The 20907-nt window shown below is 40.2% G+C and overlaps 1 protein-coding gene across 4 annotated transcripts in view; it reads left to right on the top strand.

The window, feature by feature from the left end:
• Positions 1 to 20907, top strand: part of slc8a1b (solute carrier family 8 member 1b) — a 147281-nt gene that overhangs the window by 83874 nt on the left and 42500 nt on the right. For 2 of the 4 annotated variants that reach the window (XM_086258952.1, XM_086258955.1), the window contains exon 5: positions 10315 to 10433. In XM_086258952.1, the coding sequence (XP_086115078.1) occupies positions 10315 to 10433 (119 nt within the window). Of the gene's footprint in view, positions 1 to 10314; positions 10434 to 10742; positions 10853 to 20907 lie in introns of all 4 variants that reach the window. The other 2 variants (XM_086258953.1, XM_086258954.1) reach the window with 2 other exon arrangements.

Here is a 20907-nt window from a genome sequence, read left to right as displayed (position 1 = left end):
TATGTGTATGTGCATGTGAGTGTGTTTAGTACTTTGCTGAACTCAGCATCTTAAAGTAATCTCTTACTTAATTCTGACTGGAATAGTTAAAGGTAACATTAGTTAGTTTCTCCATATCGTTCCCATTTTCTCACTTTTTATTCGCTCTCTCTCTCTCTCTCTCTCTCTCTCTCTGGTCTCAAAAAAAAAAACACCTATCGAAAAGTAAAGAAATAGTTGGATATAGGTGACACACATGCGCACACACTCAGACACCATTTCATTTCCATCAGTGTAGTGGGCAGTATCTTTAAATGCTCTCATTTCTGGGAAATTCTTACGCTAGAGCTGTCTTTACCCATAACTGTAAGGATTTACATTACGTAAAGGAAAGCACGTTTCAACATTGCAAAACGCAAACAGATTTCCATCCCAGTAAGATAAATAAATATACACACATATAAACACACTAGTACGTACATGTTTTTTTTAATCAGATGTAAGCTCTTTAAAAACATTTCCTCTGAGAATCTGTGTGTGTGTGTGTGTGTGTGTATCAGGGAGTCCCATGGATTTTCCCAGCTCCTTATTTGGCCAGCAAGATATACTGCAGATAGGAATGAAGGGGGAGTGAGATAGCCAAACAGAGTGTGGAGAGAAATAGAGAGAAGATAGGGAAACTCCCGGTGATGATAGAAAGTAGCTTAAATGACACAAGGGGAGGAGGGTTTGACGCAAATACAAACACACACACACACACACACACCTACACAGTTCTAGCTGACTCTGGAAGATGTAAAAGTTTTCAAAGGAATGATAATCTTTTTGATAAACTCTTCCTCTAAGCATTTGAGGGATTGGCTATAACCAACCAGCCAGTCATACTCAAGCCAGGATTTTTTTTCTTTGTATGTCACAACTCTCATCTAGAATTACAACCACTTATTTTCAGAAGACCACACTGAGAAACAGGCTAAACGTGCAAATTACATCTGTGACCTGCAGGCTAACAGTATATACATGGCACAACTGTGTAATCAAAAGCATCAGTGAACACGTTAAATGAGAGGCTCTTTTTCTTAGCCAGTAATAAATAACGTTAAAACAAAAACGTCATATAGTCAGATGGGCAGATAGGCAGTCAGATGAACTGGAAACCCTATAGTCCACAAGGAACTAATTGCAACCTTATCGCAGGTGTGTTTGTGTAACCTTTTTTGTATCCATTAGCCTCTATGCACTCTGGATTACACGTATTAGTGAGCAGAGTGGGTCTTATTAGAGAAGGCATGGCTGATCGCTGTCAGCTTATTGTTGTAGTTTCCCACAGAGGCCAGCACCATTATCAGCTTTGTCTTATAAAAACACTGCATGCAGACGGTACACACCAACACAGACCTCCTTTCTTTTGTAAAGTGGCATCACCAATACTCTTCCTTATAAAATTACTGCCAAATTCTAATTTATGCAAGTGCAGACATCAATATATAGACTTGTTCTCTGTATGTTACATAATGACTCTTAATGCAAAAGTGAAATTAGCTCAAACTAAAATAAATGCACACACATTCATACAAGCTGACACACAGATACATATCACGTACACTTATATACACACACAAACACACACACTTGCCTCTTTTGTTTAGTCTGTGACCAAAGTCCACCCACCAGCAATCTGTTCCACACAAACAAACCAGTTCACAGTCTCAAAAGCTAGTTCTTTACACACAAGCACATGCACACGCACACACCACACTCAACTCCTACTTTTCCAAACTCACTTTTAAACAGTTTGGGCAAAAGATAGGCAGGCAAACCTGACACAAACAAACACATGTTGGCTGTAAACACTCAGCTATGTCATTTTCTTTAAAAGCACTTGAAGTGATTAGGGTTTTACAGTTTTTCTCAAATGTTAAAACACAAAAGCCAATCCTGTAACCCAAATGACCAGTAGTCTAAACACATTTACTAAATGTAGCCACCATATTCCAGTACCATAAACACATGTCACATGAAGACACAATTCACAAAACACAACCCTATGTACTCATAAATCTAAACACATTTTTCCTTGCTAAAACACATGTTGCAAAACAACTCTGCTCATATTCTCAAATGAAAGCCCATGTGATGCAAAATGCTTGCCACAGTCACCAATCTTTGAACACAGGGAACACACCTGGCGTCATTCACTACACACAATGACTCAAAATTGAAGACACTTGTTGCTAATGCTGTACCCACATGTAAAAGCAAGTTCAGAGTGCACAGTATGCTGAAGATTCCAAACAAACACAATGGATGAAGGCAGAGTCAGGGGAAGAGGAATTTGATGCAGAGGAGGGAGAAGAGCTGGCCCTGGAAGAAGAGGAGCAGGCCAATGAGGAAGAGGAGAAGGCCAACATGGGAGAGGAGAAGGTCCAGGAGGGAGAGCAAGACAACCTCGCACCATCATTACGGACGAGATGCGAGCAACAGCTCAGCGACATGATGCCGCACAGTGATTGTGGTGTGTGGTGTGAATAACGTAAATAAAAAAACTTCACACCCTGTTCATGTTTTCAAGATTACTGTTGTGTGCAATAGATTCTGTTTTTGCATTGAGTTGTGTTACAGTAGTGTACGTACATGCAGGATTTTCTATAGATTTATACTACTCATATGAAACTCACAAATCTAAATGCCTAATCCTCTGCAGAGATCTACGACGATCCGTTACTGTATAGTTTCTAAAATATGCATTGGCAGTTATGAAACAAAGAACCTTCTCACAAATTGAGCATTGTGTTTTCAATTGTTTTGCTGTAGTGTGTAATGCTGTGTATAGTGTTTACAGTTTTGACAGCTTCGAGCTGCTCTCTTGGTGTGGGAGTTTGAGTTTTGCAGTGGGAAGGTGTGGTTGTGTTTATGTAGCTTTAGAGAAGGGTGTTGTGTTTGGACATTGGGGGACCTGGTGGTAACGTTTGTGACATGTGTTTTAGCATTTGAGAAAAACTGTAATCACAACTTTCGACACAAACAGAGACAAACATGCGGGCTTGTTCCATCATGGTGATGTTATTTGGACTTGGTTGTCCTCTGCCCTCCTTTTTCCAGCTGTCCATTTCACACACACACACACACACACACACACACACACACACACACACACCAACGGAGCAGCAGAACTTTCCCCCTCAAACTTAAAATAAAGCGGTGGTTCCTCTAATTTTCCAATCCAAATACGTCGCTAAGGCAGGTTGCTGATGAGAAGGGAGTGACCCGCGCTAATGCCTGTTGTGCTCTACGACTTCCTGTGTGGATGTATGGGGGATGTTGATGTGTGAGGCTAGGGAAAATGCTATCCTAGTGTCACATGCTTGCCCTATAATATAAATATATTTTAGGCTAAACACACATCTGTAACTGGATAGAAAATCAAAAGACCACTGAGCTGCATAGACTTTAAGACATATTTAATTTGTACCCTCATTATGGTGATCCAATTAGATGGTGAAAAGTTAAAGCTTAGAGCAATTACTCATATTTGTAAGGCAAAAAAGAGAGAGATGTCTCCCTTGTTCTGTTTCCAAAATGGTAACTAAGTGTCTTCTCTACTATTGTCAAACTGTCCAAACTCAATGAGCACCAGAGACTAGAACCTACAAAATCATTGTGGAAAATGAAACCAAACAGGAGTATCTTGGATCACCACAAAGGAAAAGTGAGGGGGAGAATTCTATTTTGGTACATTGAGGTCACCCAGTGCCAAAGGTATGTGTTTGTAGTTTATGTGACTCAGGTCAGTTGTTTTTGAGCAATTCTTTGTCTGTTTAATTTGTTGTTTTATCTGTTTGGCTATTTCATGATGAGTTCTGATGTTATACCAGCATGGACAGAAATCCTATGTATGAAAGGCTATGAGGTGAAACGTGGAAGCAATAAAGGGGAAAAAGGAGGAGTGGTGGAGTGTTGGAGAAGCAGTGGAGTAGAGATCACAGCTGCTCAGATGTTCCCTTAGTTTATCATACGCTTTAGCAAAGTCAGATGGAGGACGTCTCTGTGGAAATACACAGATGTACAGACATTGTATTCCCTGGAGTAATGTGCGTGCCTGAGCTTATCTGCATGTGTGTGTGAATTTTTGTATTCCTGCAGCTGAAATTTAGTGTGCTCATGCATGGGCGTGAAAGTGTGCTAGTGTGATACATTTGTGAATGCTGCCATGCAAGTGTGATACCACCTCTGTCTGAGTGAGTGTGTGCTGTATACCTGTGGGGACTAATATGACTTTTGGAAAGGGGAGTGGAGTCTTCTTTTTGACAGTTGGCTAATGTTAGTGTTTGGTTAGGTGAAGCTAAAAGACTATAGAGTGCACAACTTCAATGAGTTTGCACATGTTTATATGAAAACCATAAACTGTATATTTGATATGCGACTATCACACACCTTTGTTCACATCAGCTTTATTTTATATTATATTATAAAGGAAGAGGCAAAGAGGCACTAGTTACTACAAACAGTGTAGGCTATCAAAGTCCCTCTCACACATGTGCACACAAATCAGTGTAGTGTGGGAGCCAGTCCTCATCCTCAGGGTGTCAAATACTACAGTTTTGTAAAACCTGCTGGTGTCTCAGAGATTCACACAAGGTTGGTACTTGTCATATATATTGAATGCACCCTTTAGCTACAATCTTTCAAAATGCAGGGTCGATTTTGAACGGGCATACCTTAAACCAAACCATGTTCCCAAACCTAACCAAGTAAGATTTGGTATCTAAACTTGACCAGACAGCAAAGGAAAACAGAGTGCAAAACGCTAAATGGGTCACTTAGTAGCTTGGTAGCCTGGTCGTGACTTTAGCCGCTGTTACACATTCTGCCCTCTGTGTCCTTATGAGGGCTTCTCTACTTTTTCAAACTTCCAGCTCCCGGTGTCCATTATTACCAGCCCCACTGACAAAACTGAAGGTTTTTTTTTAAACCGCCTGGGAATGACAAAATGTTGAGTGTATGTTAAGTATTTGGCCTTTGTCTAAAATGCACTCACTTGTCATGACAAACTCAAAGACACACACACGCGCACACATGCATGCACACACACACACACACACACACATTATTGGTCTGGAAACAATCTTCTCCACCCCTGTTGGTTACCCAAACATGTTGTCACCATGGCAACCAAACAGCGTGCCGTATAGCCAGGATGATTGGATAGGAGATGAAGGTGCTGATGATAAATCCACTGCATTATTAATCAATTATATCTGCGCTGATGCACTGTCTGGATATGCTTGTTTGTCATGAGTATGTAAAGACATACATTGTGTGTGTGTGTGTGTGTGTGTGTGTGTGTGTGTGTGTGTGTGTGTGTGTGTGTGTGTGTGTGTGTGTGTGTGTGCGTGTGTGTTTATTTTTCCAGTAAGCTGGTCATCTGTTTGCCAGTTTCAACAGAAAAGTCGTCATTCTCAAAGTTTGCAGAAGAAAAGCCTGAATCCAAAACCTTTCATTTCAGTCTTAAGTATATATTCATATATTCATATATAAATTCACGCGAGCTGTCACTAATAGAATGTTTTACAAAGGCACTGACAGATGAGGGTAATAATACAAAACATTTGGCCTGTGCCTGATGCTTTTGTTTTTTAGGGGAAAATGGAGCCCAGATCCCTATTCACATGAGACCGCTGTTGTTCTGGGTCCCTCTGTGATTTGTGTTAATTTCAGAGTTCTGTGCTCTCAATCCTGTGCAAATCTGCCAATATTAAAAAAAGGAAAAAAAACATGCTTAAAATATGGGTCACACAAAATTGTTAATTGCTTTCAAAAGGAATTAAAATTACAAAAACTGTTATTGGCTCTCAAAGTTGGTTACTCTTGAGGAAAACCTGACAATAGTGGCAGTCCAGATGGTGTAATTGTAAATTCATAGGAAGTAGAAACAGAATTTATTCACAAGGGGAAAGTAAACATAACCTGTCTCCACTCTATCATTTGGGAGTGGCAGTGTCTTGTTCAATGGTTCCACCTTGAGGCAGCTGTTCCAGCTGTTGTGCGAATGTTAGCTGGCAGCCTGTGGATGAGATCTTCTCCATCCCAGAGGGTGGAGACTGCTCTCCATCTGCAGTTATAGGACAGTGATAAATGGACTAATCCCTCTAGTGTAATAAGTTAACCTCTGACATTTGCATGTGTGTGTGTTGGTGTTCTCAATAGTTTAATGAAATGACTTTCACTGCGTTTGTATATGTAATACAATGATTAACCCCTGGCCTTCCTGTGTATAATTAAATTATTATCAGAGCTGCTGTGTGTATTCAGTCACAAAAGAGGTGTGCTGTGGATGCTAAGGATGTCAATCCTAAAAACTATAAGCTAGATAAGTGTGGGACATTTGTAATTACCAGGTCATTATCATTTTATCCTGCTATATATTTCTGATCAACTAAATTTAAGAAGTAAATATGAACCTGTTTAATTTAGTCTTTGGGTCCTTTTTATGTGGAGTTTGCATCGTTTCCCTGTGTTTTGTGTGGGATCTCTCTGGCTACTCCAGGCTACCTACACAGCAAATCCAGCATGTCCAAATTAACACTGTCGGATTTGATTTCAACACTATTAAAGTGTCTATATGGGTCCACACCAGAGAGTGTTAATTTAACTCTTTTTGGAGAGTTGGTACGTTAACTCTGATTTAGTGTTAAACACCAAATCTGTCTGGAGTTGATAATTTAACACTTGGTGTTAAGAGTTTATATATTAACTCTCAAAGAGTATTTTAGTTTAACTACGTAAGAGTTATCTTCTAATTCATTCTAAAAAGCGGGAATTTTACTGTTCTGAACTTCTAGAAATTTCTTTTGGAAATAAACATTTACTAAAAAGATGCAATGGTTTTTGAAAAACATTTATTCTGAACTGTGCACCACAATTTCAAAACATTTTCTGAAAGATGTAACAGTATACATGGTCTCACTTTCATTAGAATGTTGTTTATCAAAAGGTCTGACATGGTAAATGCAAATAACAGCATTCTCATCACTTATTTCTTCAATACAATATGCATGTCCTTCATTCATCCCTTTGTGGAACTTCAACACACTTCTGCTCTCCCCCATATTCCATCTTCACAAGCATATCCTGTGTGGAGATTGAATAAAAATTAGTTGAGACTAATTAATGGCACAAATAATCCAGTAAACAATTGCAGCACAGTAAAAAAAAAAAAGGAATCCTCTTTGAGCCATTACTTGTGTAAAGTATTTTCCCAAAAGACAAGGACACAGGCAACAGGTAATACTGAACTAAATGTAAAACCTCAACCTTTTTAATTTTTACCTAAACCGTGTGCGCAAAACTCTGGAGGGATCTATGCTAACGTAGAAACCAGTCAGGACGTCTGCTACTGCTGTTTGCTTGTTTTTGTTTTTTTATGGGCGATCGTTTTCAGGCTTCAAGTAGCACCATTATACCAACGTTTCACATTCTACACATTGTTTTAGGTGTATTTGACCAAAAGTTTGACTGAAAATTCACATGCAAGCTTTTTTTCAAGGCTGTGGTATTTGCCCGCAAACAATACCTTTCAGCTAGCTAAAACAGAATATTATGCTATCAGCGAGCAACATGGCTAATGCCTTTCACACAGCTTTGTCTCAACTCCAAAGAGCCACAGAAGTAAAAGCTCATAATAATAATTGAAACAATCTTTGAAAAAATGACTTACCAAGCATGGCAAACAACTCAAATATGTAGAGCAAAATGTTCTGAAACGGCTTCACTTCAGCTTCGATTGGAGCCGTGCTGGGGGCGGAGTCTGTGAATTTACTCTGTTGGTGTCATAGCCCCTCTAGGAGTTCAGAGTTAAGAGGTCAGGAGTTAATGTTTCCATTGTAACACCTCCAGATTTGACAGAGAAACACTCATTTTTAACACTCGATTTTAACTACTATCATTTTACACCTCAGAGTTACATTAAAAGAATGTGACTCTACTTAGAGTAAAATTAACTCTACTTTTGCAAGAAGACTATTAACACCAAAACATTTAACACTTTTGAATTTGCTGTGTAACTCCAGCAGCATTCATGTTAGGTTAACTGGAGAGTCTAAACTGGTGTTAGGTGTGAATGTGCAAGTATCAATGGTTGTCAGTCTCTGTGTGTCAACCATGCAATAGATGGCGACCAGTATGTACCCTGTCTCATGTCCAGTAACACCTGGGATGGGCTTCAGCTCCTCTATCACCCTGAATTGGATAAGTAGAATGAAATGAATGGATAATGATATAATCATATAATAATCATTATGCAAAATGAATACTTTCACTTACACCTCAATCACAAGTCTTTATTACAAAGTAACAAATTCCTCCGCTAACTTACACTTAATTACTGTGTTATTACTGTGTAATCTAACTGCATAAATTCTCCAGCGTTACCTGAATTCAATTTCTTGCCTTTCCAAGTACAATGACATGACTCTTCAGTACAGCAAGAACACATACTGTATTGTACTGTAGAAATACAGTGTAGTACTGCTATTATTTTTTTCTCTCTCAAAGGCATCATTATTTACTTTAGTCTACTGTAAATAGAATAACAGTGCAATGCAAAATTTTATAAAATACTAATTCTGTTGTATGGTATTACTCCTTAAGCCCTTTTCTGAATATTTCTTGTTCTGATGTTAGAGACTGACACATGTTTCTATTTGAAAGTTGTTATATGCACTGTCATACACCTTTTACTTTTCACATGGCTGCTCAGTGGTGAGAGAGGGAGGGATTCAAATTCTGCTAACACGGTGTTTGCTGACGATTCCACATTGGTTGCAGGTCTGCGATGAGAGATAACGCTTATATAAGCTCGTGTGTTCATGTTCCCATTTCTCATGCTATAGGGCAGATTTTGAGCTGTCTTTGTTATTGCCTGTAGTGGATTTGGATTAGAATATGGGTTTTGTTCCAGACTGGAAACACAAGATAAACACACTCATAAGCCAGATGTCCAGAGGCACTCAGTCACACAGCACACAAATGCTACATTCACCGCACCCCACTCTGTAGCACTGTGACCTGGAATATTAGCTGCCATGCCAAATGCGATCAAGGCCAACTCCCACAATAAATACACAGATACACACTCTCTCTCCAGAATTGCTGGTATACTTTATTGGTGGAAATCTAATTTTCAAAGAAAGAAATCCCTGCCTTGTCTTTGTTCTTTGACAAAACACTGTTAAAATTTGCCGGAAGAATGGTCAATGTGTTGTTTGTAATTTAGATGGAGACCAACAGTGGAATAAAACTCTCAGTGCTGGTTTTTGTGTTAAATCTCAGCCAGTTGCAGAACTTTGAGACTTTGAGAGAGAAAGATGGTTATTTTGCTCGTGCTATTTTAGTCGTGGCGTGTCAGCATGTTTGTTGTTCGCACTGTACTAAATTCTAGCCAGTTTCTCTTGTGTTAAATTGCAAGGCACAGCTAATCTTGACCTCATCTTGTTGAAAGCATTAATTGAAGGTGATGAATAATGCTGCAGAGATCTTTCTGTTCTAGTGCCTTAGATATGTCTAATTAAAAAATGTGCTGAATTTCTACACTTTAAATAGAGCTAGAACCACAAATGCTTGTTTGCTATAGCATATGCATGTAGCATTCTTAATTTTATGTAGGCTGGATATCCCAGCCTTTAACATCAGATACAACACATTTTCATGGAAATTGAATTGTTAAGTTTGCTTAAGTTTCCCACAGTCATCAAGGTTTAAAGGGAATACTTGTGGAAATAAAAAGTGCATTGTCAACATTGCATCCCAAAAGTTGACTGATTGCATTTGACAAATTCATCATCATGTCTCACGACTGCTCACTCACCAAACTGACTAGCAGAGTTGATAAACTCTCCACAGTTCATTTAGCCGGTAACATTCAAGATTGTTTTTCTCTATACTGAAGATGCCTGATATCATGGTGGATTGAAAGATTTAACTGAGCTTTGATCATGCTGGTAGAGTAAAGAGTATATCAGTTTGATCATTCCAGACGGATGTGAGCTGCTCCAATAACATAATAATAAAGATTAGTATGACATCCAGAGGAAATATGCAAACTTTCCATAGTTTTAAAAGCAAAAGAACAGCCTTCAGATACGTCCATGTGAAAATATTATGTAACCTGATAACTGGACGTGTATCTGTGGGAAAGTCGAGTACTGCTCTTTTCTGTTTCCTCTTGGTTTTCCAGTTTCCAGCCTGTCCTTTCCTCACTTTTCTGCCTTCTCTTCTTCTCTCCTCCTTTTTTCCCCTTCTCCCCCCCCCCTCCCTCCTCCCCCTCCTTCTCTTCAGCAAAACCATCAAGGTGAAAATAATTGACGACGAGGAGTATGAGAAGAACAAAACATTCTACATAGAGATTGGGGAGCCTCGCCTGGTGGAGAGCAATGACACCAAAGGTCAGGAAGAGGGTGAGCCTCGTGATCCTGCGAATAGTGAAGCCTTGACCCCAGAGTGTCCGTCGCACTGCAGAGGCCGCATGTTCTTAACACATGGAGGCACACAGGAGGGGATTTATTGTTCTCCTGCTGTTGTGTCCTAAATATGACAGCGAACATGCGGCAGACTGTACGTCATCTCATCAACCACATCCACTACACCTTTGTCTGTGTGCATGTCTGTGTGTGCCTTTTGTGTATATACCTCGCCATGATGTTTGTTTATCATGCATGCATTTACCACCTCCCTCTATGTATGTGTACGTGTGTTGTCCCATACAGGAAGACCATAACCGTTAGGATCTTAGACCGGGAGGAGTACAATAAGCTATCCTCCTTCTACATTCTGCTTGAACCCCCCCAGTGGAGACGAAACAGGAAGGAACAGACAGGTTTGACGACTAATGAGCACTGAGAATGCACTTTCATGAATCCTGATTCAACAGACCATCACCAGAAATAAGTTCCTCATTCATTCTTATAACGCAGTTCTCCTTTGTTACTGTAGTTGCTGAGTGGGCTGTTAATGTTAACTGTTATCTCTGCGCAAAGAATAACTATAGTATTTCCGTGCAATATACTCAATCTGAGCAAGTTTTCAAATGTTCAGAACGTATAATTGACAAAAATTAAAGCTCATTTTTACGCTGTTCTATTACAGTGCTATGTATTGGGAAATGATGGAGTTACTTCCAACTAGAAAAATATAAAGCAGTTGTGGGTGGTGGTGAAAAAGCTCCAGAAACACTAAGTAAAAAATATGATTTCTGGAGGGAGCATTTGGCTGTCTCTGTTCAGTTTATTTGGCAGTGTTCTTGAAATGTTGGAATTTATTTTATGATTTCTAAATTAGCTTTTTCCAACCACCAACCCAAAGCCTAAATATTTAAAATGTACTTTTAAATATGACGAAGAAAAGCGGTAAATTTTAGCATCTGAAACGTTTGCGCCACAGGAAACGGTTGTTTGATAATTAAAGTAGCTGTTTAAATTTTGACATAACTTATAATTAAGGTGACTAATCGCTGCAGGGCATGGTCTAATATATCTCATATATAAAGAACATACATTAATTAAAAAATAATATATTTTGCATATAAACAAAATCTCAAACAATATCCAGGGAAAATATAGATTTTATCATCAGGTTATCAGTGCACGAGAGAAGCCTTGTTCTTGTCACTGTAAGCAATACAACATGATTTTCCTCAGCTTTGTAACTGGATGAGCCTTTGCATCTGTGCACATTGCCAGCATAGCTGATTACACAAATCTCCAAACATGGAAGCAAAGAAAAGAGACTACAGAGTCAGCGAGCCAGCTTTGTTTCAGTCTTTTTTATCATATTTATTTTATGTAAACCCTGATAAGATATTTGAGACAAGAGCACTTTGCAGTTAGAAGGAAGAACTGACACTTTACAGCTGGCAACACTATAAAACATAAAATCAAAGCATCAGTTGCACTTATAGCATATTTCTGAAGTGACACAGAGCAGCACCCTTGTGTTTGCTCTTGATTTAGCAGGTCTGTTGATTTGGGATTCAGCCTGAGCATACACAGATCAGTTGTGTTGCTCCCTTCTGGACTTCTCTGTTTTTCCTCCTTTATTTTTTTCATTCTTAGTCTTTTTGCTCCTGAGCAAATTGAGCGGGAATTACACCTGTCCTCTCCTTTCTTCTCCTTTCCTTTTTCTCTTATCTACTTTGTTCCCCCCGTCATTCAGCCAAGAGCTTTCTGAGATATGTTTTCTGTTGGCGTTTGAAAATGTCACTGCTTGATTCAAAATGTTCTCGTACAGCTGGATTATGGATCACTGGGTTAAAAAAAACATATAGAAGCAGTACCTAACAGACTGCTAACTGTGGGGTTAACAATTCCCTAAGTACACATAACTGACACAGGACTTCTCTGATTATAATGGGCATGCTAGTAGATGGAAGAGCAACTATTGGCCCATATCTATGGGAGTCATAATGACTGATAATAGCCATTCACTGTGCTGATAACATATTAATGGGTGGAAAAACCCACAGTGACACAGGGCTGTTCTTCTTTTGCTCATGATATGTTGACATTCCACAGAGCCACTTTTTATGAAGAACTTTGTAGCTTTTCTACATTCTAGAAAATTAAATATTCCACAGACAGAAGCTGTTTCCTAAAGTTTAATTTAGTCCTATTTGAGTCATATCAAGCCTTTACTCTTCCAGGAGGAGGAATGCTTCAATGTTTCACACATCATTGTTAAGCAATCTGGTGCAGTTAAACCAGTGATCAAAATGTTTTGTAATCTAGTAGCTTAGTCAATTGAAATTTTATAAGCTCCCAAATATATTTTCTATAATAATATGTATTTCCTGTTAATAACACTGAAATGTTGATTCTAAGTTGTTCTATGATGTTGATTTAATGATTGAATCAAACAGTATTTCAGTTTCAATGCTTCCACCATGTAGTTAGGCTTTAGATGTGCATGTTAGTGTTTGTCTGCAACTCTGTGTTTGCCCTTAATCACTTGCTGAATCTATCTCCAGTGTGTTTATCCATTATCTCATATGAGATGCTCATCCCCCTTGTTTTTTATTACAAAGTAATTTATTGTAAAGTTGTTGGGGGGGTTTTAAGTGAGAAATGATCCATTTTATATATATTGTTATTTTGACACACACTACAGAGATTGATAAATCACATACTGTTAAGGAGTTTGAGATATATCCTCAGTTTTCTGTTTACATGTTGTCTAAAATGAGTTTTATGACCTTAAATGTACTTTAGCTCTTTTGGGTACACTCATTAAAAGTAGTTCTTTCTCTCTCTGTTTTACACACTCACACAGAGCAGCCATATCAGTGTGCTAATGGCAGCATGTGTTTACCAGGCATCAGCAGTGTTTATAGTGATGAGGGGATCAAAGACAAGGGCTGGATATCACATTATCACAGTCAGGAGATCAACCACACCTCCGGGATACACAGGAACACGCAAACACACACTGTCTGTGTGTTTTATGATCTGATGTGCTGGTTGTCTGTACTAAATGAGCCCTGCACATCTCTTAATGGCATTAACCCCTTTTTCGTGTGTTTGTCCATCCTGTTGTTTATCTGTGCATGTTCTGTATGCATATAGCCACGTACACATATCACTGTATGCTTGCATTATCAACATTATTGTTTTTGTCTTTGTCATAGAACATTTGACCAATTTTCTATCCTCCCGAAGGTATTTCAAGGTTTTGTGTGTTTTATGGAGAAGGCATTGGACTGTGTCCTGCAGGGGATCCAGTAGGGGTACTTAGCCCAGGTATCTGGCCTCTTGTTAGGGCCATTCAGCCACAGTTACCCTTTTTCACCAATGTCAGTCATAATTTTTACGGATATAATTTCTAGCAGATGGTTTCCACTTGTTCTGGTCTCTGCTTTTTGTAGATGTGGTTCTGATTTTTCATCAGGTGGTTGCCTCCAACTGGCACTGGAGAAGTGGTTTGGAGTCAAGTGTCAAGTGGTGGGAATAAAAACTAGCACCTCCAAGTATGAGCCCATAGTTCTCAGCTATGTTTCTTGTCAGGGCCTAGCTGCTACCCCAAGTGGAGGAATTTAAGTATATCTTGGGATCTTGTTGGAGAATGAGGGGAGTGGTGGGAGATTGACAGACTCCTAGAAGCCTCTTAAGTGAAGTTTTTTGAGCATGCCACAATAGGAGGAAGGCTCAGGGCATACCTCAAAGGGAGAGGTTATATCCCTCGACTCGCTTGGTCTGCAATTGTAATGCCTCTGTGTTCAAGCACCTCCTCAAGCTTGGTGAGTTTGAAGCAGTGGCTGGGGAGAGGGAGGTCTGGGTGTCTCTGCTTAGACTGCTGTTTAGTAATAAACAAATATACTAAATATTTTTATATCTTTTGTCTTCAAAAAACAGTATTTGATGAGATTAGACAGAAAAAAAAAATCTCTAGAAATACGTCTTTAAAATTAGAATTCTTATGTTGCAGGGTTACATAAAATCTATGAAAAACCAAAAGTGGACCTGATTTACTCGCTATGTTTTTGCAGCTATATTCCACTTCTAGGCTTCTTCTTCCTCCTGCTACATTTGGATTGACAGTCTGACCCTCAGGGACAAATTAAGAGCATGGTGCACAACCCTGTGAATGTCAAAAGAAACAAGCATTCAAATGCTTGCACTTCTGAAATCATTTCTTCAGGCATGGAAACTGCAGGCATTTCCTTTTTTTTTTTTTTTTTTCTTTTTTTTTTTTTTTTTGGCCTGTCCCGTTTGGCTCTTTTGCCATCAGAATTGTTGTCTAAAGGCAAAGAAAGATGCCCAACGGATTTACTTTACCAAACTGACCATCCCAGCCTTGCCATAATGGTCCATTTGATTCACCTTTTATTGTTTATTTTATTTTCACTTACTGAATACGGGACAGACTTGACTGGGGGAAAGAAGGGGAGAAAGAAAGAGGGAAAGAGAAACAGCTGAGAAGAGGGACGGGGGAGAAGGGCAAAAGACAAAAACCAACAGAACGGGCAGAGAAAAAAAAAATGCATATATCAATCACCTGGATCACCTGCTGAGAAAGAAAAAAGAAAACAAGCAGAAGAGAACAAGAGTAATAGAATAAACAACATCACAATGATATATGGGAATATGACAGTAAATACTAAATGTTAAACATTATTGTGCAGCACATAAGATCAACAGAACACAGTGTGCTTTGAGGTAGGAGCCAAAAAGGGTGTAGTTTGTGGGTGTGATCACCCGTGTGTACACCTGTGAGCATGGACGCGCTTGTTTTTTGTTTTTTAAAAGGTTCCTTCATGTAATAATCTGCTAGAGGGTGTGGGGGGGCCACAGCCCCGTCCTCCAGGGCGTGAAGCAGGTGTGGAGGAGATCAAAACTCCAGACATCCAGAGGCCCCCAGAACACAAGAGACCAAGGAAGACCAACAGAGGGGCAGCTGCGCCACTGTCCCGGAAAGAGCTGAGGAGAGTCCCAGATGAGGGCTCACTCAGCAGCCGCGGAGCAGAAGCCAGGGGGAGTTGCAGTGACGCGCCCGTGAGCTCCGCCGGCAGCCAGCTGCGCCTGAGTGACCGAGCCCCAGGCCGAGAGGCCGGGGGCACCCCACCTCCGAAGTGGCCCGAGCGAGCCCCAGGCCCCAGGCCCCGATAAGCGGCCGCCAAGGAGTGAGCCGGTGTGTACCTGGACGCCCATCCCCGGACACAAAGAACCACCAACGCACCAATGTCTGAGGGGGTCCGCCACTGGCAGGGGAAGTGGTGGTAGGGGGAGATAGGCCTCCAAACCTTGGAGGGCCTGAGATGTCCCCAGAGAGGTGGCGCCTGACACCCAACCTGACATATAGACACAGACATACAGGCACACACAGATACAAACATCCATTCCCACCCTCATGCTCTCATATGCACTTACTCCACACTCAACCAACGTGGAGACAGACATAAAGAGACGTTGTACACACGATCACACTCCCCAAGCGTACTCTACAAACCGGGTCTAGGTGCCCCTGCCCCTGGAGGGGGGAACTGCACCCAGACCCAGGTGGTGTTTCCCTTTTCCCTGCGGTGGGGGGAGGCAGACCGCCCCGACTCCGCAGCAGCAGGAAGGCTCCACACTCCAGACCGCAGTCGGATGGCCAACTCCTCCTCCTAGTCCTAGCCCCCCTGCTCCAGCAGGTCGCAGAGAACGGGGGTGAGAGAAGACTCCAAACCTCCCTCCACCCGCTCATTGTAATGTTGATGCATGTGTGTTCTAAGGTGCATTTAAAACCCAGGAGGGCTTGGAGCTACCTGCCAGAGAGCAGCAGGTAAGCGCAGGCATTTCCGCTGAAGAGTGGTGAGACACAGCTTTCATCAGCAGTGATAATTGACTTTTATCAGTTCTACACAGATGCTGATGTTTGTTCTTTGTCCATCAGAGCCTTTAGTTTTCAGGCCCCTCTTTTATGGAAACATGAATTACAAGAGTCCAACCTAGATGTAATAAATGCATGAACTAGTTTTTCAGCATCACTCGGAGACTGGATATTTCTAATTTTAGAGATATTGCGCAAATGGAAGAAAGCAGTCCTACATATTTGTTTAATATGTGCGTTGAAGGACATATCCTGGTCAAAAATGACTCCAAGCTTCCTCACAGTGTTACTGGAGGCCAAGCTAATGCCATCCAGAGTAAGGTTAGATCTGGTTAGATACCATATTTCTAAGATTTTCTTGGCCAGTACAATAACCTCAGTTTTATCTGAATTAAGAAGCAGAAAATTAGATGCCATCCAGGTTTTTATGTCTTTAAAACATTCCTGCAGTTTAACTAATTGTTGTGTGTTATCTGGCTTAATGGACAAATAAAGTTGTGTGTCATCTGCATAGCAGTGAAAATGTTTGCTATGCCTTCTGTTGATACTGCCTAAGGGAAGCATGTATAATGTAAATAGAATTGGTCCTAGCACTGAACCCTGTGGAACTCCATAATTAACTCTCCATTTATGTGAACAAATTGGAGTTGATTAGATAGATATGATACAAACCACTGCAGCCTAGTACCTGTTATACCTACAGTGTGTGCTAATCGTTCTAATAGAACATTATGGCCAACAGTATCGAATGCTGCACTGAGGTCTAGCAGGACAAGCACAGAGATGAGTCCACTGTCAGAAGCCATAAGAAGATCATTTGTAACCTTCACTAAAGCTGTTTCTGTACTGTTAGCTGTTTGACAACTACTCTTTCAAGAATTTGAACATTTAAAAATGTTCTGTATTTGGTCAAAACAGCATTGCATTGTTCAAAGACATAGGACCACTTACACATTACCTCTACAGGGTTGTTCTGCCCTGGAAACCCATGCCGCGAAGCTCCCGGCACACATTCTTTGCGCTGATGTTAATGGCAGAGGTTGGTTTTGCTGGTTATTGAGTTATTGAGTTGCCAGGGCATTTGTGACTATTACGACTATTATGCTCCATGCACCTCAGCAGTCACCACCTTTTGAGTGGTCTGTAATTTCATAGCTGAGCTCCTGGGAGTTTTACCCCTCATATATAAAAGGCATGACTCCACTGGACAGGCAGGCAGGCAAAATCCTAAGATTTCCCAAAACTGTTAGTATGGTGGTGGGATGTGGTGTGTGGCTCAACTGCACGAGAGGGATGCAGTAGCGGGTTCAGGGGCAGTACCAGGGGAAATTGGCTGGCACAGCTGCCATCAGCTAATCACGATTCTCCGATTTATTTTAGGAGGACGCTAGAGGAGGAGTTTCAAATTCAGTGTTTGTGTTAGGCACAGAAATAAATGTCTGAAATAAAGTCTGGGTTTAGACTTTTATTCAGCCTGAACGACTGATGGCATCTGCTATTCAGAGGGTTGGTGGTCCGATTCCCTCCAGTCTGGATGCCAAATATCTTTGAATGAGGCAAGTAAAGGCAAATAAAAGTGCATTGACTGCTCAGATAGACTAGAAAAGTGCTATATAAGAACCAGTCCATTTACCATTTAACAGAGTGTTGAGTCTCAGGCAAGCTTGAATAATGATGACCTTGACCAAGGTCAGATTCTGATTTTCTGAAACTCTTGTGAACATGATAACTGAGCTGGTCAAGTTGGTTAATTCAATGAAAGCATCCTCCTGCTCTCTTGATATTTTACCTGGATCTTTGTTTAAAAATGTCTTTCAGTCTATTGGTCCCTGTGTGCTCACAATTATTAATACCTCACTGGTTTCTGGTCAGGTCCCTGTTTATTGTAAGAATGCTGTTATTCACCCACTGTTAAAAAAAACCTAAGCTTGATGCTTCTCTTCTCAGTAGCTACAGACCGATTTCAAAATTACCGTTCATTTCTAAGATTTTAGAAAAGGTTGTGGCTAAGCAGCTTATAGTTGTTCTAGCTACAGATTTTGCACAAGTGCATAGACTCCATTAGATGTTGGATGGCTGGAAACTTTCTTTAACTAAATGAGGAGAAGACTGAAGTTCTTGTTTGTGCTCCTAAAAATTTTGTACCTAGTGTTATGGAAAGCTTGGGTCCACTTGCTACATTTGCAAAACCGTCTATCAGGAGCCTTGGTGTTAGTATTGACTCAGCTCTGACTTTGGATGCCCATGTAAAATCCTTGGTTCGCTCCTGTTTTTATAATTTGAGAAACATTGCTAAGCTGAGTCCCATTGTATCGCGCTCCGAATTAGAAATTGTCATTCATGCATTTGTTTCATCTCGTCTGGACTACTGTAATTCTTTGTTTACTTGTTTATGTAAAGCCTCTTTGGAGCATCTGCAAGTTGTTCAGAACGCTGCTGCAAAGCTTCTGACCAAGTCCTCCAAGTTTTCCCATGTCACACCCCTGCTGATTCAGCTGCACTGGCTCCCCGTTAAATTCAGGATCCAGTTTAAGGTTTTGACCTTGACTTTCAGGGCCCTGCATGGACAAGCACCAACATATATAAGTGAACTTTTGCATCCATACATTCCCAGCAGGTCCCTGAGGTCATGTGACCAGGGCTTGCTTGCTGTCCAGCACACGAGGCTGAAAACAAAAGGCGACAAAGCTTTTGGAACTGTGGCCCCCAGATTGTGGAACTCTCTCCCTTTGAGCCTGAGATCTGTGGACTCAGTGGTCGCTTTTAAAAAACAGCTAAAAACCCATCTTTTTAAACTTGCTTTTAGTTGATTTTTATTTTTAGGTTTTAGCTTCTGTGAAGCACTTTGTGATTTTTATCTTGAAAGGTGCTATATAAATAAAGTTTTACTTACTTACTTACTTACTAATAACTACGGATGAACTAGGATTTTCAAATTAAAAATCTCTGGTTGCAGCAGATGAGTCTGAGTCTGGTTCTGCCAGAGGTTTCTTCCTGTTAAAAGGGAGTTTTTCCTTCCCACTGTCACCAAAGTGCTTGCTCATAGGGGGTCATATCATTGTTGGATTTTTCTCTGTATGTATTATTTTGGGGTCTATCTTAAAATATAAAGCACGTTGAGGTGACTTTTGTTGTTATTTGGCACTGTATAAATAAAATGGAATTGAATTGAATTGAATTAGAAAAGTCAAAATCTCAGAAGTCTGAGGACCTTTTCTCAGAAAATCTTGTGGATGAATGTGGTAACTCAAGAAGGAAGTCACCACATTTTTTCAAGTTTATACCATAGGTGTTCAGGAGGCTGAGGGGTAGCACTGGCAGCTTTTTATAACAAACACAGTTGAATATGTGAAAACATGGGACTATGTTGTTTTGTATTCTTAATTTCCAATTAGTGTTTACTGAGGTTGCAATTTCAGTAAACTATTATTATTATTGTAAACTCAGTAAATTAGTACAAAGTACTGCAGAGAGACTGTGGAATGTAGAATTGGTTTTCTCAGAGCATTTTGGCACAATCCAACATATTTTAAATTGGCTTTTAAGTGTCCTACCCCTGAGACAGCTGCTGAGCACAGTCCAAAAGAGGCACATTCACTCTCCAGTGTTGATTAATTTGCTAATTGTGCCGTCAGATATGAATCCCAGAAAACAGCTCTGACATACAAGGTTTTATGACTGGGAGAATATAGTCAGCTTTTCTTCCAGCAAGGTCCCGTTTCATCTCTTGTTCTTTTATTCTGAACCAAAGATAAAAGGCTGATATTCTTGTCTTTTGATGCGGCTGTTTCATTTACCTGTGTTTTGCTTAAAGGAAATTAGGTTCACAGAATTCATATAGTGTCTAAACAGGCAACTGGTTTGACATCTGTTGCACTGATATAAGGAGCTACATATTATGCAAAGAGAACAGAGGGGAACCGTGTAGTTCAGTAATTTCCTGTAGTCACTTGACTTTACTGGAAATAGAAGAGATATTGATAACAAGGCTTTTTTTTTTAGGACAGTAAGCAGAGTACATAAAATACAATCATAGGAGTCCATGAAATTTTTTCTTGTTATGCTGTTCTTGTTATTCAGGTATTCAGAAGCACAGAATGCTGCAGTGTCTTTACTCATACCTGGTTTGTTTGCTAAGTTTTTTATTGTGATCAACTCAGTAGTGATAAGGAGGATGAAATGAGAGAGACATCACTGCATGAACCTGGTCTTTATTTTCTTTACTGCAGGGCAGAGAACGTGACGCACAAGATTTAGTCTGTGCATACTCAGATACTTTATGACTGATTATGCACAGATGCCCTAGAGCAATGTTTTGCCAATAACAATAGCATCACCCCACCTCAGATTTCAGCTTAAACCTCATCAGTTTACCACAACTGTAGCTTGGCTCCAGTATTTTGAAGGCATCTTAAGTTCATGTGTCAGTGCTTCAACATTCAGCTGCCTTAAATTTCACTTATTTTTCAACCCGAGTCTGCTTTTACTTAATAGAACCGTAGCACATTGACAAAAGATGCCTTTCAATGTGTTTTTGTCGATTATTTTATCCTCTTCTTGTACTAGTTTCCT

The sequence above is a fragment of the Aulonocara sp. 'chitande type north' Nkhata Bay genome, linkage group LG13 (assembly GCF_057382095.1).
Source record: "Aulonocara sp. 'chitande type north' Nkhata Bay isolate Kocher_YH1m ecotype deep benthic linkage group LG13, A_spYH_male_GT1.1, whole genome shotgun sequence".
NCBI classification, from domain to species: Eukaryota; Metazoa; Chordata; class Actinopteri; order Cichliformes; family Cichlidae; genus Aulonocara; species Aulonocara sp. 'chitande type north' Nkhata Bay.
The sequence above is the reverse complement of the archived record's forward strand: the minus strand, read 5'-3'. Positions and strand labels throughout refer to the sequence as shown.